Source organism: Eucyclogobius newberryi, unplaced genomic scaffold (genome assembly GCF_026437365.1).
Source record: "Eucyclogobius newberryi isolate DKJ021-1_F unplaced genomic scaffold, fEucNew1.0.hap1 SCAF_7, whole genome shotgun sequence".
Lineage (NCBI taxonomy): Eukaryota > Metazoa > Chordata > Actinopteri > Gobiiformes > Gobiidae > Eucyclogobius > Eucyclogobius newberryi.
In genome coordinates, this window is record NW_027316389.1 from 37717474 (window position 1) to 37743449 (window position 25976).

At 42.8% G+C, this 25976-nt stretch overlaps 1 protein-coding gene across 1 annotated transcript; it reads right to left on the reverse strand.

Annotated features, from left to right (window-relative positions):
• Positions 1-1304: 1304 nt before the first annotated feature.
• polr2c (RNA polymerase II subunit C) lies at positions 1305-19475 on the reverse strand. Its single transcript, XM_072435813.1, has 9 exons — positions 19264-19475; positions 17587-17636; positions 17424-17492; positions 17294-17346; positions 15438-15566; positions 15279-15330; positions 5660-5828; positions 3973-4047; positions 1305-1488 (listed from the first exon to the last, which is right to left on the reverse strand). Exons 1-9 carry the CDS (start codon positions 19347-19349, stop codon positions 1344-1346), a joined length of 828 nt encoding a protein of 275 aa, XP_072291914.1. The 5' UTR covers positions 19350-19475; the 3' UTR covers positions 1305-1343.
• Between the last annotated feature and the right edge of the window lie 6501 nt (positions 19476-25976).

The following is a 25976-nucleotide window of genomic DNA, read 5'->3' on the forward strand; positions in this document are numbered from 1 at the left end:
ACAAGCTGGAGACGGCTGGTGTGGAGTATGACCTGGCAGAGTGGATCCTGGACTACCTCACAGACCGACCCCAGTTTGTGAGCGCCCGGAACTGTGTGTCTGACACTCGGACCTGCAGTGTGGGGGCGCCCCAGGGCACTGTCCTCGCGCCCTTTCTCTTCACCCTTTACACTGCAGACTTCAGACATGACACGGACAGCTGTGTCTTACAGAAGTTCTCTGACGACTCTGCCATCATCGGACTCATCACGGACGACGATGATGCGGAGTACAGGGGACTGGAGCAGGACTTTGTGGACTGGTGTCAGCGGAACCACCTCCTCATCAACGCGGGGAAGACCAAGGAGATGGTGGTGGACTTCCACAGACGCCACCCCACTGCCCCCTCACCAGTGAACATCCAGGGACGGGACATTGAGAGAGTGACTCATACAAGTACCTGGTGTTCATCTGAACCACAAACTGGACTGGACTCATAACACAGACTGAACAGGAAGAGCCAGAGTCGGCTCTACCTCCTGAGGAGACTCAGGTCTTTTGGAGTGACAGGGCCACTCCTGAAGACCTTCTATGACTCTGTGGTGGCATCAGCTCCTGTAGGTGTGGCCTGCTGGAGCAGCAGCATCACAGAGAGGGAGAGGAGGAAGCTGGACAGAGTCATCAAGAAGTCCAGCTCCGTCCTTCTACCGCGTTGTAACAACGAAATTTCCCCTTGTGTGGACATTAAAGGATTATCTTATCTTTTTTGCACTTATAATATCCAAGTTTGAAAGCAAACGTGAAAAAACAGGATATTTGTGGGTATAGCTCTGTTTGTATTTGTTATTTAGGCAGTGTTAAATAATCTTTCACTGTCAGGCCATGTCAAAATAAAACTGCTTCTATATCTGTATTTTGTAAGTGTTACAGGAAGTGTTTATTTGCTGTTAGCGGAACTTTTACAAATAGCAGAGGGATTTCAGTCTAGAGAAGCATGGCTTTGAACCGGCAACCTGTACATAATACAGATATGATGTAATGTACTTTATCAAGCCATTTGACCTGACCAATGTGTGGGCAAATTTTCAGTCACTTTGCACAAAATAATTTTTGACTTTCTATATCCATCGGATATAGGATTTGTATAGGAAATATATAATAATATATAATAAAATTACTTTATTTCCAATCAGAGCATTGCTGAGGCTCAATGAATATTGAGAGTAATGTTGTGCCGGGGATTCCTGTACAGGCCTTACTGGCAGATGACCGACGCTTGAGTCATTTAAGGAAGTAAAAAAAAGGTATGAGACAAAGACAACACATTCAACATATTTATTTAAAAAAGTGAGAGCAGTGTGAGGTCAGTTGATGGTGAGAACATCGCTCTGGATCTCGTGGCTTAGCTGAGTTTGCAGATCGCTCAGTTTCTTCTTCAGGACACCCAGCGCTGACATGACGATCGTCTCGGGCCGCAAAGAGCCACACGACTCCACGTTGTAGAAAAACCTGCACAAAAGATCCCAAAATACTTAGTAATTTCACCCCATACACGGAGACACGGTTCAGACACAATAAAATTTCAGACTTTTACTGTGTATATTATGTATAATCATATCAAAATTAATTGATCACATAATTATAGATCCTAAGAGAATATCCACTCAGAGGCAAAACATTTATAGTAAAAAAAAAAAAGAACTGCATAAATATGTAACTTATTCCGTAAACGTGTGCATCATCACGGCCGAACGGCTGAAAAAGTTAAAATTTTTCAAGCGTGTCAAGAGCTTCTTTGACACGTGAATCTGCGGCACACACTATTTATAACATATATAATATATATCCATGCTCCTGAAGCAGATTCCCTTTTTACTTTTGGAACAGAGACATGCTCCCTTTTGCAAATGAATATCACACACTCTTATTTTATCCAGATGTTGCAGTAGAATGAAAGAACAAGCTGTGGCAGTGGGTAACGGGTTCAAATACAGTAGAAGACTAAAGTGGCTCTACGGGCTCTCAACAGTAAGTCACACATGGATCATGTTTTTAATATTCTGCCACTCAATGTTCTGATTAGTAGCAGTTGATTAATGAAAGATCAAACTATGCCTCAGATAACATGAGACTTCATAAAAAAATAATTTGACTAACAAATATGAGCATTTGTAAAATAGAGCAGATTAGGCTCTGCTCTATTGAAGTTACTGTGAGAGTTTTGCTGGTGTTTTATAGTAAGATATCGTAGTGTAACAGTTGTCAACAGACGTCCTTTTGAGTCACAAATAATCAGCGCTCTTTTCACTTGCAATAGAAATGCAACCAAGGCTGGGAATGGGCCCACAAGCACAGAGTGGAGTGGAGCCCAGTAAAGCTACGTACACACCGCAGACGCCTAATCGCGCCCGACGCAGAATTTGAGCGCGTGTACATTTGAAAGGTTTACGCACCGGACGCGCGCTATCGACGCCCCAGCCACTGTACACAGGCGCGCGTACGGCGCGCTCGAGTTGTCTGCGCACATGCGCAGTAGAGGTGTTGTCGCATGAGCAGTGGAGTTGTTGTCCGTGTGGCCTTTCATTGTGTAAAATGGCGGATATTGAGAGTGTTGTTTTCACATTTTTGGTTTGTTTCTGTCTCTGTTCCACCGTGAACACATGGTACAGCTCTTTTCTCCCACACACGGCCACAATCAATCGTTCGTCTGCCATTGTTGACGAGCAAGGAAAAAGTGGCGCTTCTTGGAGAATTCCACGGGGAATACCGGAAATGCGAGGGGCAATACGTACGTACGTCACTGGAGCGTCAGCTCTGATTGGCTGCTGCGGCGGCTGCTACGCTTCAGCTGCCAGAGACCTCAACATATCTGAACGCGTCGCGTAAGCCGCTTTCGTCGCCTCGGCCGGCTCATACGCGCGCTCAAAGCGTCGAGAGCGTAAAAAAACGTACCAATCGCGCAGCAAAAACGAAGAAATGGCGCCGCGGATAATGCACTACGTGCTCGACGCGCGTTTACCATAGACTTTGAATGTAAACTGGACACTTCGGCCGCGGCGGTGTGGAAGTCCCTTTAGGACCAATATAAAAGCGCCATTAGTTTTATGTGGGAATGTGTGCCTGAAGGCCAAGATTCACCACTGTATGGCACGCGTTTTAGAATAACTAGGTTACTAACAGGGTTTGCAATAGCGAAGCCGCTGTTACAGAGAATACACGCATATTAATTTATTGATCTGGACCAATCTTCCAAAGAAAAAGCCAGCCAAACAACATCATAACAGAGGATTCGTAAATACTTTGTCGCCGTTGCCAAGAATAGGCCGCTCACCCGGCGATGATCCCTGGTCAGCTGACGCAACAGGCGCTTAGTTTATTGATCTCGACAGCCTAAAATGCCATGACTTTATAATAAAGTTAGTCATAAATACCTAGAACATTTACAATAGACCTCCTGCCAGTGAGATTTGCTGGCTTCTTTTTGCCTCCTCCGACTCACTGTCTGATTCAGCTGAACTGCCCAAAACCCACGAATCCTCGTCTGACTCGCCGTCACCTCCCGAGTCAAGCTCTATGTGTTGATGCATTGCCAGTGCCTCTTGTGCGGATATTCGCTTTCTCAAATCCATTTTACTTTATCTTTGCTGTAAAGGTGACGCAACGCTCGCACGCCACTGTCATCAGCGGGAAAAATGACAATGTAATGAACAGAGCCGTCAAATAGACTGTGGGAGTTAAGGGAAGAAATACTCAGAACTCTTTTTATCGCTGTTATCTTACTGTTGAATTACAATATGGGGATGATATACACACAGAAAAAGAAAAAGTCAAGAGCCCAAGAATCTGAAAGACCAAAGTAATCAGAGTAATGAGAAGTAACATTCTGAAAACCTGACGGCCTTGGGAGTTCTAGTGTTAAAATAGAGGTGGTAGAGCATAGATTTGAACATTCTTCTGTTTAACATGAAGCTAGCATAAGCAGTATGTGCTCACCTTTCTGGTTTTCCATTTGGATCGTACGGGGCCTGGACCTCGTCCTCTTCTATTTCAGAGTATTCGCTCTTGGGCCTGAACAGAAAACAATGCAACACTCATTTCATGTAATGAAAATAGTTTATAGAATACAATAGAAATATGCAATTGATGGCAGAAATGTGCTCATTCTGCTCAATGCTCAGAAGCGTGGTGGACTGGGCAGGTGGTGTGTCCAGTTCTTTGTGATGATTAGACATTGCCTGACCAGCCATTCCCAACACGTTTTGGCAAACTACTTAAAATCAAAACTGTGTGTGGGTCTGGGGCTCGACCGCTGAGGTTCAATAAAGAGCAGAGACAGAACCAATCACATAAACCCAGAAGTGACGCAAAAACGCGACGCGCTTAACCGGATATTACGTAGCCCACGTCAACAAGGCGTTGTTCCGCGTTATCCGTCCCCGAACGCAGAAAATGTCTCCTGAATCACGATGACGCCCTTCGTATAACCGCATCTAACGCACGTTCATCATGGTGAGTAGAGCGGACTTTCCTGATTGTTCAAACCGAAGCGAGAGCAGAAGTAAACACCCGGTCACGAGCCGGGTCACGAGCCGGGGTCACGAGCCGGGTCCGCCATCTTGAATGTTTTGGAACGGGGGTGAAGAGCTACTTCCGTATCTCAGTGTGACGCGTTAAAACCTCCGCCTGGGATTGGTAAATTGGTCGGTAGATGGAATACCGACGATCTCATTGGCTATTGACGACTCCGAGTCCAGACCGAGACGCATTTGAATAGAATGTGGGCGGGGCTGGCGGGTCAGGCAAGATTAGACCCAGAAGCGGCCGGGGAGATTTTAATTGACCAAACCAGATATTTCCATACCCAATGTGATGAATTTTCTTCAAGACGTTAGTCCAATGTCTGGATACAAATTAAATGTACAAAAACTAAAGTTTTCTCTTACTGGCGCCTCCTCTGAATCAAAATCTCTTATATTTTGAAAGTAGAGTGAAATGTGGGGTGAGAGAGAAGGGAAGACATGCTGCACTGTGGCAGAACCACTCCATCACTGGGCAGCACGGAATCTTAGATATTTTGAAACAAAAAAAATATATATTGAAAAATGGACTCTTGTCCCCTATTTAAGTCGAAGGATTGAAACTATAAAAATGAATGTTTTACCCAGATTTCTCTGTCTGTTCCAGACACTTTCTATTTCCATCACCTGTCGACTGTTTGATGAATGGAATAAAACAATCTCAAGATTTATATGGCAAGGAGAAAAAAAAACTTCACAAGGATCCAAAGAAAAAGGAGGCTGGGGTTTGCCTTGTGCTCTCGTTGCCCTCGAGCAGAACGAGCTCCTTGTGAAACGAAAGCGGTTTTAATTAAATATGTAAAATAAAGACAAAGATTCAGCTCTAGTGTTTTTCTACAATGAAACCCTCCTGGACAAATGAGGGATTACACCAATATGTCAAATAAACAAATCATTGAGGCAATAAAATATAAATCAGAGCTTTTTTGTCATCGAATAACCCGATTTACTCGATTCATCGTTTCAGCTCGAGTTGGTTTAAATGTGCCTTAATTTTATTATCTTTAGATGTCTACTGGACTTGATATTTGTCTCCTGTTCATCACTGGTATTGTTCCATTTACATGTTTGAATTTTAAAAATAAAATAAGAAATGTGAATACCATTCCTCGGGCCTGGGGAAGACTGTGTGCCTCAGTGCATTGTCCGGGTCGTACTCGAACGACACTCCTGCCGTTGGGTTCCATTTGGCATGTTCTTTACCGAAGCCTTTCTTGGCGTACGCCCTGAGCCGCAGCTCCTGTCCTTTACGAAGTTTCACCACCAGGATGTCTGACGGAAACAATGCATGGAGAGAAAGGAAATATTAGTTCAAGAAATACTGTGTACTTCTAGAAGTAGTTCTCAAACACCATATTTTTTTTACCACTCAAACAGCCCTTATAGCCACATTTCAATTAATTCAATTTAGAGTGGATTGGTACGGTCCAAAAGTGTGTCTACTGCTATTTAAGTGAGCAGTAGGGCTGTGAGAAGTATGAGCTTCCAAAGCAGTCTGGCACTCTTCAGCTTTACAAGCTTTTGATTGAGGCCTCCTCCTCTCCAGCTCATTTAAAATGCTGTGTTTATACTCTCAGTTTATGTTTACTCTCTTTTCTCCCCTCTGTACCGCCACTGATGCTCACAAATCAACGTTTTTTCCCCTTCTTGAAAACACTCACAATCAGGATATATAGGAGCAATCAAATTAGTACCGTATTTTCCGGACTATAAGTGGCACCTTTTTTCATAGTTTTAGCCAGGGTGCGCCTTATACTCCAGAGTGACTTATATGCGATATCATTCGCTATTTTCACACTGGCAACCGCATGTCACATGTTGATTATTTTCACACTGACGACCACAAGAGGGCGCTTTAGGCTCTAAGCGACGCAGAAGAAGAATCTGCACTTCCTCTTCCTCTGGAGTTTGTGGAGTTGTTTAGAAGTGACACAGAGGAAGAAGAATTCAATGGATTTAGTGATTTGGGGTCAAACTGATGCTTTGGTAAACTTGTTAGCATGTTCTTTATGCTATAGTTATCTGAATAACTGTTCATATGTTACGTTAACATACCAGACACTTACCACAGTTCTGTCTGTGCCTCATGTAGCTGAAGGTGTTAGCGTTAGCATACGTCATGTAGCTGAAGGTGTTAGCGTTAGCATACGTACACCAATAATTTTAAATTACATTTCAAGATTAAAGGTCTGCTCTTGGTCTTGGATATTATCAAATAAAATGTCAACCAAAAATGCGACTTATGTTTTTCTTCTTCTCTATTATGCGTTTTTTTGGCTGGTGCGACTTAAAACTCTGGTGCGACTTATAGGCCGGAAAATACGGTAAGTTCCAGTCAGACAAGGGGTGGTCTCCAGTCAAATCTATCATATCAGTGTAGAAAGTGAGGTCGCCTCCTGGTGGAGAATATACATAATATACATTTATCACACACTTTCATTAATAAGATAAGATAAGATAAGATATTCCTTTATTGTCCCACATGGGGAAATTTCATTGGTGCAACGCAGGTAGATACAGAGGTAGATACAGAAGAACAGATCACTTATAGGAAGTCTGAAAAACACTTTCAGTAGAAGATCTCCTATAAATAAATAAAAACTCCCATAGACAAATAAATAAATAAATACCATTGCATGTGATCACGACAGTAATTGCACATGAATATGTGTCACGACAGCACATAGATTGCACATGAATTTCACATAGATTGCACATGAATTCCAACAGCAATTGCACATACGACAGAATTGCACATCAGTATTAGGTTAGGTCAGTATTGCGCCGGGATAACGTGACGATCTCCGGGTAAGACGACTGTTCTCCGCAGTTTCATGAGTTCCTCCTTTGTGGGCGGGGCCGGAGCCGGGGGCGGGGCCGGAGCCGGGGGGCGGGGGCAGAGCCAAGACATATCGCAACGACACGACGAAAACACTCAATCCAGCCGAATAAAGTCAAAACAAGTTCATTTAAAGCGATTCCAGTGCGTGTCCCGATCGTTGGTGAAGTTCCTCTTTCATATAAACGTGTACCGACGACACGCCGTACTTTAGCGCGGCCGGAGGGCGCGAGGGGCGGAGCTAGCTCACATCACAACAACACGACGAACACAACGAAAAACGCTCAAATCCAGCCGAAAAAAGTCAAAAACAGTTGAATTAAAAAACTATTCCAGCGCGTGTCCCTATCGTACAGTAAAATAGAAAAAATATACTAACTATATTTACAAAATATAGGAGATAAAGCACAATAAGTGTGAGAAAGAAGAGAGAGCGTTTACACCGGGCTGCCAGCTGTACCAGCGCCTTATGACGTAACGTAATAGTTCCTTCGACCAGCACAAATCTGCCATCGTCATCTTTGTGTTCAAAACTCAGCTCAAAAATGAGATCAATATGGCCACGCCCCTCTTATTGCAATTTTCAATTCATTTTTGTAACGCCTAAACTCAGAGGGCGAGACAACTGCTGTATGAGAAGTGTGTGAGGAATATGTAATGTAATAACCAAATCTAGTCCATTTATGATGTTCTGTCATTTAAATTGATATTCTTGTATCATTTTCATTTTCATCTCACCTTTGTTAGAATATTTGACCGCTTAATTGTACTCAATATGCCACACTGAACACACTGAACACACCGAACCGTCACGAACACACCGAACACACCGAACCGTCACGAACACACCGAACACACCGAACCGTCACGAACACGCTGAACACACCGAACCGTCACGAACACGCTGAACACACCGAACCGTCACGAACACGCTGAACACACCGAACTGTCACGAACACACCGAACCGTCACGAACACGCTGAACACACCGAACCGTCACGAACACGCTGAACACACCGAACTGTCACGAACACACCGAACCGTCACGAACACGCCGAACACACCGAACCGTCACGAACACGCTGAACACACCGAACCGTCACGAACACACCGAACACACCGAACCGTCACGAACACGCTGAACACACCGAACCGTCACGTACACACTGAACACACCGAACCGTCACGAACACTGAACACACCGAACCGTCACAAACACACTGAACCGTCACGTACACACTGAACACACTGAACTGTCACAAACACACTGAACCGTCACGTACACACTGAACACACTGAACTGTCACGAACACACTGAACACACCGAACCGTCACAAACACACTGAACCGTCACGTACACACTGAACACACTGAACTGTCACGAACACACTGAACACACCGAACTGTCACGAACACGCTGAACACACCGAACCGTCACGAACACACCGAACACACCGAACCGTCACGAACACGCTGAACACACCGAACCGTCACGAACACACCGAACACACCGAACCGTCACGAACACGCTGAACACACCGAACCGTCACGAACACGCTGAACACACCGAACTGTCACGAACTGTCACGAACACACTGAACCGTCACGTACACACTGAACACACCGAACTGTCACGAACACACTGAACACACCGAACTGTCACGAACACACTGAACACACTGAACTGTCACGTACACACTGAACACACTGAACCGTCACGAACACACTGAACTGTCACGAACACACTGAACACACTGAACTGTCACGAACACACTGAACACACAGAACCGTCACGAACACTGAACACACCGAACTGTCACGAACACACTGAACCGTCACGTACACACTGAACACACCGAACTGTCACGAACACACTGAACACACTGAACCGTCACGAACACGCTGAACACACCGAACTGTCACAAACACACTGAACCGTCACGTACACACTGAACACACTGAACTGTCACGAACACACTGAACACACCGAACTGTCACGAACACACTGAACACACAGAACCGTCACGAACACTGAACACACCGAACTGTCACGAACACACTGAACCGTCACGTACACACTGAACACACTGAACCGTCACGTACACACTGAACACACCGAACCGTCACGAACACTGAACACACCGAACCGTCACAAACACACTGAACCGTCACGTACACACTGAACACACTGAACAGTCACGTACACACTGAACACACCGAACCGTCACGAACACTGAACACACCGAACCGTCACAAACACACTGAACCGTCACGTACACACTGAACACACTGAACTGTCACAAACACACTGAACCGTCACAAACACACCGAACACACTGAACTGTCACGAACACACTGAACACACCGAACTGTCACGAACACACCGAACTGTCACAAACCGTCACGAACACACTGAACACACAGAACCGTCACGAACACTGAACACACCGAACTGTCACGAACACACTGAACACACTGAACCGTCATGTACACACTGAACACACTGAACCGTCACGTACACACTGAACACACCGAACCGTCACGAACACTGAACACACCGAACCGTCACAAACACACTGAACCGTCACGTACACACTGAACACACTGAACTGTCACAAACACACTGAACCGTCACGTACACACTGAACACACTGAACTGTCACGAACACACTGAACACACCGAACTGTCACGAACACACTGAACACACCGAACTGTCACGAACACACCGAACTGTCACAAACCGTCACGAACACACTGAACACACAGAACCGTCACGAACACTGAACACACCGAACTGTCACGAACACACTGAACACACTGAACCGTCACGTACACACTGAACACACTGAACCGTCACGTACACACTGAACACACCGAACCGTCACGAACACTGAACACACCGAACCGTCACGAACACACCGAACACACCGAACCGTCACGAACACGCTGAACACACCGAACCGTCACGAACACGCTGAACACACCGAACTGTCACAAACACACTGAACCGTCACGTACACACTGAACACACTGAACTGTCACGAACACACCGAACTGTCACAAACCGTCACGAACACACTGAACACACAGAACCGTCACGAACACTGAACACACCGAACTGTCACGAACACACTGAACCGTCACGTACACACTGAACACACTGAACTGTCACAAACACACTGAACTGTCACGAACACACCGAACTGTCACGTACACACTGAACACACTGAACACACTGAACTGTCACAAACACACTGAACCGTCACGTACACACTGAACACACTGAACTGTCACGAACACACTGAACACACCGAACTGTCACGAACACACTGAACACACCGAACTGTCACGAACACACTGAACCGTCACGTACACACTGAACAGTCACGTACACACTGAACACACCGAACCGTCACGAACACTGAACACACCGAACCGTCACAAACACACTGAACCGTCACGTACACACTGAAGACACTGAACTGTCACGAACACACTGAACTGTCACAAACACACTGAACACACCGAACTGTCACGAACACACTGAACACACCGAACTGTCACGAACACACCGAACCGTCACGAACACACTGAACCGTCAGGTACACACTGAACACACTGAACTGTCACGAACACACTGAACTGTCACAAACACACTGAACCGTCACGTACACACTGAACACACTGAACTGTCACAAACACACTGAACCGTCACGAACACACTGAACACACAGAACCGTCACGAACACTGAACACACCGAACTGTCACGAACACACTGAACACACTGAACCGTCACGTACACACTGAACACACTGAACCGTCACGTACACACTGAACACACCGAACCGTCACGAACACTGAACACACCGAACCGTCACGAACACACCGAACACACCGAACCGTCACGAACACGCTGAACACACCGAACCGTCACGAACACGCTGAACACACCGAACTGTCACAAACACACTGAACCGTCACGTACACACTGAACACACTGAACTGTCACGTACACGCTGAACACACCGAACTGTCACAAACACACTGAACCGTCACGTACACACTGAACACACTGAACTGTCACGTACACACTGAACACACCGAACCGCCACGAACACACCGAACTGTCACGTACACACTGAACACACCGAACCGCCACGAACACACTGAACACACCGAACTGTCACAAACCGTCACGAACACACCGAACCGTCACGAACACACTGAACACACCGAACCGTCACGAACACGCTGAACACACCGAACCGTCACGAACACGCTGAACACACCGAACTGTCACGAACACTGAACACACCGAACCGTCACGAACACGCTGAACACACCGAACCGTCACGAACACACCGAACACACCGAACCGTCACGAACACGCTGAACACACCGAACTGTCACGAACACACTGAACACACCGAACTGTCACAAACCGTCACGAACACACTGAACACACAGAACCGTCACGAACACACTGAACACACCGAACTGTCACGAACACACCGAACTGTCACAAACCGTCACGAACACACTGAACACACAGAACCGTCACGAACACTGAACACACCGAACTGTCACGAACACACTGAACACACTGAACTGTCACGAACACACTGAACACACCGAACTGTCACGTACACACCGAACTGTCACAAATCGTCACGAACACACTGAACACACAGAACCGTCACGAACACTGAACACACCGAACTGTCACGAACACACTGAACACACTGAACTGTCACGAACACACCGAACTGTCACAAACCGTCACGAACACACTGAACACACAGAACCGTCACGAACACTGAACACACCGAACTGTCACGAACACACTGAACACACTGAACAGTCACGAACACACCGAACTGTCACAAACCGTCACGAACACACTGAACACACAGAACCGTCACGAACACTGAACACACCGAACTGTCACGAACACACTGAACACACTGAACCGTCACGTACACACTGAACACACTGAACTGTCACAAACACACTGAACCGTCACGTACACACTGAACACACTGAACTGTCACGAACACACTGAACACACCGAACTGTCACGTACACACTGAACACACTGTACACACCGAACTGTCACGAACACACTGAACACACTGAACCGTCACGAACACGCTGAACACACCGAACTGTCACAAACACACTGAACCGTCACGTACACACTGAACACACTGAACTGTCACGAACACACTGAACACACCGAACTGTCACGAACACACTGAACACACAGAACCGTCACGAACACTGAACACACCGAACTGTCACGAACACACTGAACCGTCACGTACACACTGAACACACTGAACTGTCACGAACACACTGAACACACCGAACTGTCACGAACACACTGAACCGTCACGTACACACTGAACACACCGAACCGTCACGAACACTGAACACACCGAACCGTCACAAACACACTGAACCGTCACGTACACACTGAACACACTGAACTGTCACAAACACACTGAACCGTCACGTACACACTGAACACACTGAACTGTCACGAACACACTGAACACACCGAACTTTCACGAACACACTGAACACACCGAACTGTCACGAACACACCGAACTGTCACAAACCGTCACGAACACACTGAACACACAGAACCGTCACGAACACTGAACACACCGAACTGTCACGAACACACTGAACACACTGAACCGTCACGTACACACTGAACACACTGAACCGTCACGTACACACTGAACACACCGAACCGTCACGAACACTGAACACACCGAACCGTCACGAACACACCGAACACACCGAACCGTCACGAACACGCTGAACACACCGAACCGTCACGAACACGCTGAACACACCGAACTGTCACAAACACACTGAACCGTCACGTACACACTGAACACACTGAACTGTCACGTACACACTGAACACACCGAACCGCCACGAACACACTGAACACACCGAACTGTCACGTACACACTGAACACACCGAACCGCCACGAACACACTGAACACACCGAACTGTCACAAACCGTCACGAACACACTGAACACACCGAACTGTCACAAACCGTCACGAACACTGAACACATCGAACTGTCACGAACACACTGAACACACTGAACCGTCACGTACACACTGAACACACTGAACTGTCACGAAAACACCGAACTGTCACGAACACACTGAACACACCGAACTGTCACGTACACACTGAACACACCGAACTGTCACGAACACACCGAACTGTCACGAACACACTGAACACACCGAACTGTCACGAACACACTGAACACACCGAACTGTCACGAACACACTGAACACACCGAACTGTCACGTACACACTGAACACACCGAACTGTCACGAACACACTGAACACACCGAACTGTCACGAACACACTGAACACACCGAACTGTCACGAACACACTGAACACACCGAACTGTCACGAACACACTGAACACACCGAACTGTCACGTACACACTGAACACACCGAACTGTCACAAACACACTGAACCGTCACGAACACACTGAACACACCGAACTGTCACGTACACACTGAACCGTCACAAACACACCGAACTGTCACAAACACACTGAACACACCGAACTGTCACGAGCACACTGAACAGTCACAAACACACCGAACTGTCACAAACACACTGAACACACCGAACTGTCACGAACACACTGAACACACCGAACTGTCACGAACACACTGAACACACCGAACTGTCACGAACACACCGAACCGTCACGTACACACTGAACACACCGAACCGTCACGAACACACCGAACTGTCACGAACACACTGAACACACAGAACCGTCACGTACACACTGAACACACCGAACCGTCACGAACACTGAACACACCGAACTGTCACGAACACTGAACACACCGAACTGTCACGTACACACTGAACACACTGAACCGTCACGTACACACTGAATACACCGAACCGTCACGAACACACTGAACACACCGAACCGTCACGTACACACTGAACACACTGAACCGTCACGTACACACTGAATACACCGAACCGTCACGTACACACCGAACTGTCACGAACACACTGAACACACCGAACTGTCACGAACACACCGAACTGTCACGAACACACTGAACACACCGAACTGTCACAAACACACTGAACACACCGAACTGTCACGAACACACTGAACACACCGAACTGTCACGAACACACCGAACTGTCACAAACACACTGAACACACCGAACTGTCACAAACACACTGAACACACCGAACTGTCACGAACACACTGAACACACCGAACTGTCACAAACACACTGAACACACCGAACTGTCACGAACACACCGAACTGTCACGAACACACTGAACACACCGAACCGTCACGTACACACTGAACCGTCACGAACACACTGAACCGTCACGTACACACTGAACCGTCACGTACACACTGAACCGTCACGTACACACTGAACACACCAAACTGTCACGTACACACTGAACACACTGAACACACCGGACTGTCACAAACACACTGAACCGTCACGTACACACTGAACACATCGAACTGTCACGAACACACTGAACACATCGAACTGTCACGTACACACTGAACACACCGAACTGTCACGAACACACTGAACACATCGAACTGTCACGTACACACTGTACCGTCATGAATGCAGCAACATGAATTGTCAAAAATGATTATAAATCAAATGTGTACTGTACATTTATTGTATTGTTTTTGTCCAGGGAATGCAAGTGGAAATGAGTCACTTCAGTATAACCTGGCACAAGCATCTTTCCTGCTGGTCAGTGTTATATGTGGACTGTCGCTATAAAAACGAACAGACTAAACACGTATCGAGTAACTCACCATCCTGTTCAACGTAATCATTTGGGTCATTGTCTCGGCTCCTAGAGGTCACCTGGCAGGAAAGACCCAAACACACAAAGTTTGGACTCGAGTTAAACCGATTGTAGGGTTACATTTTTGTGCATAAATGGACTTTGAAGCTTGTGATGCAGCACTCACAGGGATAACTCGAGGGTTGTTGGACAGAAGGTCTCGCGACGTGATATGGCGCGTCTGGTCCTCTGCGCAGCGGACATCTAAAGTCAGTTCTACGGAGCACTCAGGGCAGAAGTCCTCACATGTGCAGTCCTGGGACAAACATACCGGTATTCACTTCACATTCTTGGATTTTGTCATGCAAAAGAAACAATACAAAAGAAATAGGTTCTTCCAATATTATGACCCATTAACACCACCTAACGTTTCAAAGTTTAGTGTCTAAATCAATATAATTTTCTAGAATATTAAACTTAAGCATTCTTTTTTCACTGCCCATCCATGACCAGATATAATCATTTGAATCTTTCTTCAGTAATTTTTTGGATCCCTCAATTAGCCCGTTATGACAGAAGACCAACATGAGGAGCTGAAATAACGGTGAAATACAAGGTGACACTTCAGACAGACAACAGAATATGAAAAGTAAGATCCTGGCAGTTGCGTGCGGTCAGGGCAATAATGGCAATCAATGATTGGCCAAGACAATCTGAATTTACCGTGTGACACAACTATATATGAATTGTTCTATATCCAAATAAGCCCTAACTGAGCATGTGCAGAAAAGAAGAGAAGCTCTAACTGAGCATGTGCAGAGAAGAGAAGCTCTAACTGAGCATGTGCAGAGAAGAGACGCTCTAACTGAGCATGTGCAGAGAAGAGAAGCTCTAACTGAGCATGTGCAGAGAAGAGAAGCTCTAACTGAGCATGTGCAGAGAAGAGAAGCTCTAACTGAGCATGTGCAGAGAAGTGAAGCTCTAACTGAACATGTTCAGAGGGGAAGCGAAACCCTAACTGAGCATGTGCAGAAGAGAAGCCCTAACTGGGCATGTGCAGAAGAGAAGCCCTAACTGAGCATGTGCAGAAGAGAAGCCCTAACTGAGCATGTGCAGAGGAGAAGAGAAGCCCTAACTGAGCATGTGCAGAGGAGAAGAGAAGCCCTAACTGAGCATGTGCAGAGAAGAGAAGCTCTAACTGAGCATGTGCAGAGGAGAAGCCCTAACTGAGCATGTGCAGAGGAGAAGAGAAGCCCTAACTGAGCATGTGCAGAGGAGAAGAGAAGCTCTAACTGAGCATGTGCAGAGGAGAAGAGAAGCTCTAACTGAGCATGTGCAGAGGAGAAGAGAAGCTCTAACTGAGCATGTGCAGAGGATAAGAGAAGCTCTAACTGAGCATGTGCAGAGGATAAGAGAAGCTCTAACTGAGCATGTGCAGAGGAGAGAAGCTCTAACTGAGCATGTGCAGAGGAGAGAAGCTCTAACTGAGCATGTGCAGAGGAGAAGAGAAAGCTCTAACTGAGCATGTTTCTAATTATTAGATTTTAATTAAAAATACAGTCATATAACAACAGCTAATTTGTAATTAATTGGTCGGTGGAGTGATCTTATTTAATCCATTTAGCACAAAGTTGAGGTGTGAGTTTGGCTCAGTAAGATGTTCTCTGCATGCGTTTTATTACAATCCAACTCATATTCACTGAGAACTTAGTCTAATGAGGAACTGGATTTGGACACACGGACATATGATACAGAGGTCTGAATTTTATAACCCGCAATGAGATGAGAATTCACAACTGTGTAAATATCTCATGTCGCAGCGTGGCCTCTACGTACAAGTACAATATATTTGTTCTTTGTGAATTTCATTGGTGTGGCTTTTATCCAGGATTGATCTATACTTTTTCTCCGTGTTGCTTTGATTTGTGTCATGTTCTTTGTTTTGTTTTGCATGTTTACAATTAAATTCTATTTCACATCTTCACTCAAAGTCACACCGGTATCAACGTGAAAGGTAAGATATGGCCCCGCCCTAATACTTACCCTTGAATACTGCATTTTATCCACTATATCATCACTAGTCAGAGGGATCAGACCTGCAAACACACGTCAGACACAAGGTTCAGTCCAATCACACTGAAGAACTTTGAACACAAAATGAAATGATGCTCACCAACTCTGTGTGCAATGAACTCATCGTGGAGGACGGAGGAATTGGCATCAATCTGGATCCAGTCAATAGCTTCAAATGTAGAAAATGTGGAGAATAAGTATCACTAACTTATGAGAATGTCAGAAGAAGATATGAACCAATGTTTGATATACTAGAACATTACCTATCGTGGCCACTTCAGACATGAAAACCCGACGGATCGAGTTTGCGACGCTGCAAAAGAGCAGAAAGTGTGTTTGTCACTTTAAGATCAAATAACAACAGTACAGAAAATACAGACCGTACTTTACGGACTATAAGTCACACCTTTTTTCATAGTTTTGACTAGAGCTGGGTTGAAATTTGAAATCGATTTATCATTATTAATTATGATTAATGACCGATTATCGATTCGTACGTCCAAAGATGGATTTAAAAAAAAAAAAAAAAAAAAAAAAAAAAATTAAATTATTTTCTACATTTCCCTCAGTGAACTTCAATCTACCTTCAAGAAAGATAATTCAGGACTCCTGGATTATCTTTCTTGAAGGTAGATTGAACCTTAACCTTTTCATCAGTCTTCCATCAGTAACTACCAATACTTTGTTTAATATTGATATAATATTAGTTTTAATATGTTGCTTCTCTACACAGTAATGAAGTGAAGGAAAAGGTTCAAACATTAAACCCCGGATCGAATCGAAATTGGAAAAAAAAAAAAAAATCGATTTTGAAACGTAAAAATCGGAATCGAATCGATTCTTGAAATTTGAATTGAAACCCAGCTCTAGTTTTGACCGGGGTGCGACTTATACTTATATTTATACTTGTATACTTCTATACTTATCCTCCGGAGCAACTTATGTGATATTATTTGTTATTTTCACACTTGCAACGGCATTTCATACTCCAGTGCAACTTATCTTTTTTTCTTCTCTATTATGCGTTTTTTGGCTGGTGCAACTTATACTCCGGAAAATACGGTAGTCAGAATACAATGTTTGAGTAAAGGCAAAGCAGGTTTATTTGTAGAGCACATTTCATACACCAGCAGGAGGCCGGTCCATGTTTAGTCCTGACTCTGGCACCAGCAGGAGGCCGGTCCATGTTTAGTCCTGACTCTGGCACCAGCAGGAGGCCGGTCCATGTTTAGTCCTGACTCTGGCACCAGCAGGAGGCCGCTCCATGTTTAGTCCTGACTCTGGCACCAGCAGGAGGCCGGTCCATGTTTAGTCCTGACTCTGGCACCAGCAGGAAGCCGGTCCATGTTTAGTCCTGACTCTGGCACCAGCAGGAGGCCGGTCCATGTTTAGTCCTGACTCTGGCACCAGCAGGAGGCCGGTCCATGTTTAGTCCTGACTCTGGCACCAGCAGGAGGCCGGTCCATGTTTAGTCCTGACTCTGGCACCAGCAGGAGGCCGGTCCATGTTTAGTCCTGACTCTGGCACCAGCAGGAGGCCGCTCCATGCTAATATCTGTATAGAGGGTGATATCGCCCCCTGGTGGAGCATACACACTTAACAGAGTAAAAATCTTTACATTAATCGCTCCTTTAACCAGTTCATATCGGCCTTTTTATCCTTACGTCAAAACTGTTCAAAAGCTGTTAGGCTTTAAATCAATATTGCAACTGGCAGCAGGAAAGTCCATTTTACAGAATTTGATCTAGTGACTTTACACTGCAGTTCTGCAAGATCCATAATGCACTGCAGCTTTATCACGAACAAGATGCAATTTAAGTATTGAGACATTATACAATACAACAAACATTGTGGCAACACAAAACTATACATTCCCCAGCCCTAAAGTCATAGTCAGTAAAATCGTGTTTGGTAAAGTCGTGTTTAGTAAATGTACTTACGCCAAATCCGTGTTCTCAATAACAAACTTCACATTTTCATCGGTAAGTTCCGTGATTTTTACAGTTGGTTGGTTAGCATACGGCATCGTTAGAGTCGTAGGAGCTTTTGTGTTTTAACGCGCTGCTTCTCCGCCAGAAACACTTCCGCGTTTGTCTCGCCGCAGGTTGGTTCGTGCTACTGATTGGCTGCAGCTACAGAGCGCTGATTGGAGCAGGATGAGAGGGACGACCCGAAAGCATGGATCTATTATATATCTGGATCATGGATCTATTATAATATCTGGATCATGGATCTATTATAATATCTGGATCATGGATCTATTATAATATCTGGATCATGGATCTATTATAATATCTGGATCGTGGATCTATTATAATATCTGGATCATGGATCTATTTTTTTTTTTTTTTTTTTTTACGTCATAAGGCGCTGGTACAGCTGGCAGCCCGGTGTAAACGCTCTCTCTTCTTTCTCACACTTATTGTGCTTTATCTCCTATATTTTGTAAATATAGTTAGTATATTTTTTCTATTTTACTGTACGATAGGGACACGCGCTGGAATAGTTTTTTAATTCAACTGTTTTTGACTTTTTTCGGCTGGATTTGAGCGTTTTTCGTTGTGTTCGTCGTGTTGTTGTGATGTGAGCTAGCTCCGCCCCTCGCGCCCTCCGGCCGCGCTAAAGTACGGCGTGTCGTCGGTACACGTTTATATGAAAGAGGAACTTCACCAACGATCGGGACACGCACTGGAATCGCTTTAAATGAACTTGTTTTGACTTTATTCGGCTGGATTGAGTGTTTTCGTTGTGTCGTTGCGATGTGTCTTGGCTCTGAGTCCCCCGGCCCCGCCCCCCGGCTCCGGCCCCGCCCCCCGGCCGGCGCCGTACCGCGTTTCCACAAAGGAGGAACTCATGAAACTGCGGAGAACAGTCGTCTTACCCGGAGATCGTCACGTTATCCCGTCGCAATACTGACCTAACCTAATACTGATGTGCAATTCTGTCATATGTGCAATTACTGTTGGAATTCATGTGCAATTACTGTGAAATTCATGTGCAATCTATGTGCTGTCGTGACACATATTCATGTGCAATTACTGTCGGGATCACATGCAATGGTATTTATTTATTTATTTGTCTATGGGAGTTTTTATTTATTTATAGGAGATCTTCTACTGAAAGTGTTTTTCAGACTTCCTATAAGTGATCTGTTCTTCTGTATCTACCTCTGTATCTACCTGCGTTGCACCAATGAAATTTCCCCATGTGGGACAATAAAGGAATATCTTATCTTATCTTATTATAATATCTGGATCATGAATCTATTATATATCTGGATCATGGATCTATTATAATATCTGGATCATGGATCTATTATATATCTGGATCATGGATCTACTATAATATCTGGATCATCATGGATCTATTATATATCTGGATCATGGATCTATTATAATATATGGATCATGGATCTATTATAATATCTGGATCATGGATCTATTATATATCTGGATCATGGATCTATTATAATATCTGGATCATCATGGATCTATTATATATCTGAATCATGGATCTATTATAATATCTGGATCATATATTATAGTATCTGGATCATGGATCTATTATAATATCTGGATCATGGATCTATTATAATATCTGGATCATCTATTATAATATCTGGATCATGGATCTATTATAATATCTGGATCATCTATTATAGTATCTGGATCATGGATCTATTATAATATCTGGATCATGGATCTATTATAATATCTGGATCATCTATTATAATATCTGGATCATGGATCTATTATAATATCTGGATCATGGATCTATTATAATATCTGGATCATGGATCTATTATAATATCTGGATCATCTATTATAATATCTGGATCATGGATCTATTATAATATCTGGATCATGGATCTATTATAATATCTGGATCATCTATTATAATATCTGGATCATGGATGTATTATAATATCTGGATCATGGATCTATTATAGTATCTGGATCATGGATCTATTATAATATCTGGATCATCTATTATAATATCTGGATCATGGATCTATTATAATATCTGGATCATGGATCTATTATAATATCTGGATCATCTATTATAATATCTGGATCATGGATCTATTATAATATCTGGATCATGGATCTATTATAATATCTGGATCATGGATCTATTATAATATCTGGATCATGGATCTATTATAATATCTGGATCATGGATCTATTACAGTATCTGGATCATGGATCTATTATAATATCTGGATCATCTATTATAATATCTGGATCATGGATCTATTATAATATCTGGATCATGGATCTATTATAGTATCTGGATCATGGATCTATTATAATATCTGGATCATCTATTATAGTATCTGGATCATGGATCTATTATAATATCTGGATCATGGATCTATTATAATATCTGGATCATCTATTATAGTATCTGGATAATGGATCTATTATAGTATCTGGATCATGGATCTATTATAATATCTGGATCATGGATCTATTATAATATCTGGATCATGGATCTATTATAATATCTGGATCATCTATTATAGTATCTGGATCATGGATCTATTATAATATCTGGATCATGGATCTATTATAATATCTGGATCATCTATTATAGTATCTGGATCATGGATCTATTATAATATCTGGATCATGGATCTATTATAGTATCTGGATCATGGATCTATTATAATATCTGGATCATCTATTATAATATCTGGATCATGGATCTATTATAATATCTGGATCATGGATCTATTATAATATCTGGATCATGGATCTATTATAATATCTGGATCATCTATTATAATATCTGGATCATCTATTATAATATCTGGATCATCTATTATAATATCTGGATCATGGATCTATTATAATATCTGGATCATGGATCTATTATAATATCTGGATCATGGATCTATTATATATCTGGATCATGGATCTATTATAATATCTGGATCATGAATCTATTATATATCTGGATCATGGATCTATTATAATATCTGGATCATGGATCTATTATATATCTGGATCATGGATCTATTATAATATCTGGATCATGAATCTATTATATATCTGGATCATGGATCTACTATAATATCTGGATCATCATGGATCTATTATATATCTGGATCATGGATCTATTATAATATATGGATCATGGATCTATTATAATATCTGGATCATGGATCTATTATATATCTGGATCATGGATCTATTATAATATCTGGATCATCATGGATCTATTATATATCTGAATCATGGATCTATTATAATATCTGGATCATATATTATAGTATCTGGATCATGGATCTATTATAATATCTGGATCATGGATCTATTATAATATCTGGATCATGGATGTATTATAATATCTGGATCATCTATTATAATATCTGGATCATGGATCTATTATAATATCTGGATCATCTATTATAGTATCTGGATCATGGATCTATTATAGTATCTGGATCATGGATCTATTATAATATCTGGATCATGGATCTATTATAGTATCTGGAGCATGGATCTATTATAGTATCTGGATCATGGATCTATTATAATATCTGGATCATGGATCTATTATAATATCTGGATCATGGATCTATTATAATATCTGGATCATCTATTATAGTATCTGGATCATGGATCTATTATAATATCTGGATCATGGATCTATTATAATATCTGGATCATCTATTATAGTATCTGGATCATGGATCTATTATAATATCTGGATCATGGATCTATTATAGTATCTGGATCATGGATCTATTATAATATCTGGATCATCTATTATAATATCTGGACCATGGATCTATTATAATATCTGGATCATGGATCTATTATAATATCTGGATCATCTATTATAGTATCTGGATCATGGATCTATTATAGTATCTGGATCATGGATCTATTATAATATCTGGATCATCTATTATAGTATCTGGATCATGGATCTATTATAATATCTGGATCATGGATCTATTATAATATCTGGATCATCTATTATAGTATCTGGATAATGGATCTATTATAGTATCTGGATCATGGATCTATTATAATATCTGGATCATGGATCTATTATAATATCTGGATCATGGATCTATTATAATATCTGGATCATCTATTATAATATCTGGATCATGGATCTATTATAATATCTGGATCATGGATCTATTATAGTATCTGGATCATGGATCTATTATAATATCTGGATCATCTATTATAGTATCTGGATCATGGATCTATTATAATATCTGGATCATCTATTATAGTAACTGGATCAGGGATCTATTATAATATCTGGATCATGGATCTATTATAATATCTGGATCATCTATTATAGTATCTGGATAATGGATCTATTATAGTATCTGGATCATGGATCTATTATAATATCTGGATCATGGATCTATTATAATATCTGGATCATCTATTATAATATCTGGATCATGGATCTATTATAATATCTGGATCATGGATCTATTATAGTATCTGGATCATGGATCTATTATAATATCTGGATCATCTATTATAATATCTGGATCATGGATCTATTATAATATCTGGATCATGGATCTATTATAATATCTGGATCATCTATTATAATATCTGGATCATGGATCTATTATAATATCTGGATCATGGATCTATTATAGTATCTGGATCATGGATCTATTATAATATCTGGATCATCTATTATAATATCTGGATCATGGATCTATTATAATATCTGGATCATGGATCTATTATAATATCTGGATCATCTATTATAATATCTGGATCATGGATCTATTATAATATCTGGATCATGGATCTATTATAGTATCTGGATCATGGATCTATTATAATATCTGGATCATGGATCTATTATAATATCTGGATCATGGATCTATTATAATATCTGGATCATCTGTTCTTTTCTTCTGTATCTGCCTCTGTATCTTCCTGCGTTGCATCAATGGAATTTCCCCATGTGGGACAATAAAGGATTATCTTATCTTATCTTATTATAATATCTGGATCATGGATCTATTATAATATCTGGATCATGGATCTATTATAATATCTGGATCATGGATCTATTATAGTATCTGGATCATGGATCTATTATAATATCTGGATCATCTATTATAGTATCTGGATAATGGATCTATTATAGTATCTGGATCATGGATCTATTATAATATCTGGATCATGGATCTATTATAGTATCTGGATCATGGATCTATTATAATATCTGGATCATCTATTATAGTATCTGGATAATGGATCTATTATAGTATCTGGATCATGGATCTATTATAATATCTGGATCATGGATCTATTACAGTATCTGGATCATGGATCTATTATAATATCTGGATCATCTATTATAATATCTGGATCATGGATCTATTATAATATCTGGATCATCTATTATAGTATCTGGATCATGGATATAATAATAATAATATCTGCGTTCGGCTGACAGGGGCCTACAGCTGACAGGGGCCTACAGCTGACAGGGACCTACAGCTGACAGGGGCCTACAGCTGACAGGGACCTACAGCTGACAGGGACCTAGAGCTGACAGGGACCTACAGCTGACAAGGACCTACAGCTGACAGGGACCTAGAGCTGACAGGGGCCTACAGCTGACAGGGACCTAGAGCTGACAGGGACCTACATCTGACAGGGGCCTACAGCTGACAGGGGCCTACAGCTGACAGGGACCTAGAGCTGACAGGGACCTACATCTGACAGGGGCCTACAGCTGACAGGGACCTACATCTGACAGGGGCCTACAGCTGACAGGGACCTACATCTGACAGGGGCCTACAGCTGACAGGGATCTATTTTGTGTCATTGACTTTTTCTAATTTGAAGATTCTTCAGTTGTCTTTAAAACAGTTTAAAGCCACAGTTTCAGCTCCGCTGCTCGAGGAGCAACTATACTGGGGAAGTATGGCAGCTTGAGCACTATCCTCTCATAAACATTACTTAATCTATCAAACTATATTTCATATTTAATTCCAATTGCAAAATGTTCATTGCCTTTTCTTTTTCTTTTTCTCACTCCCTTCTATCCCCGAGGACCTGTGGACCCAGAGGCTCCTCTCCTGGTGAAGCGGTCTCTACCCCATATGGACGGTCCTTCATCTGCCTGGAAGATCTGGTTCTCCTCCTGTAGATCTGGTTCTCCTCCTGAAGAACTGGTTCTCCTCCTGAATAACTGGTTCTCCTCCTGAGTGGTTCCAGCTCCACTGTCTCTCTCGTGTCAGTCTGTGAGAGTCAGATCCCCCTTCACTGTGGAACTCCTCCAGGTTTATACTTTTCTTGCAGAAGGAGGGTCTAAGGACAGGGGACCCTGGGACATCGGCCATCGCCCCTATGGACCTTGTTTAATCCGTTTTTCACTGTCGCCCTCAGAGGCAACTGATTTTGGGCGTTGCAAAAATAAATTGAAATGAAAACGCATTTTAAGGTGATGTGCGTCGCCGAAGCTAATAACTTAAAATGCGTTTTAAAGACGACTGAAGAATTTTAAATGTAAAAAAGTCAATGACCCAAAAAAAGGTAAAAACTGACGCCATATCCGACATTTCTGAAAGCTGTAGGTCCCTGTCAGCCGAACACGAGCAGTTTTTCGTTACATTGCGCTCTATAGAAAAAAAGCTTTCTGGGCCACA

Coding starts and splice junctions, on each gene's coding strand:
- polr2c (XM_072435813.1), bottom strand. CDS start 19,349: ATGCCGTATGCTAACCAACCAACTGTAAAAATCACGGAACTTACCGAT. Junction 17,493..17,586: donor GTCTGAAGTGGCCACGATAG/GTAATGTTCTAG, acceptor CTACATTTGAAG/CTATTGACTGGATCCAGATT. Junction 17,347..17,423: donor GTTCATTGCACACAGAGTTG/GTGAGCATCATT, acceptor GTGTGTTTGCAG/GTCTGATCCCTCTGACTAGT.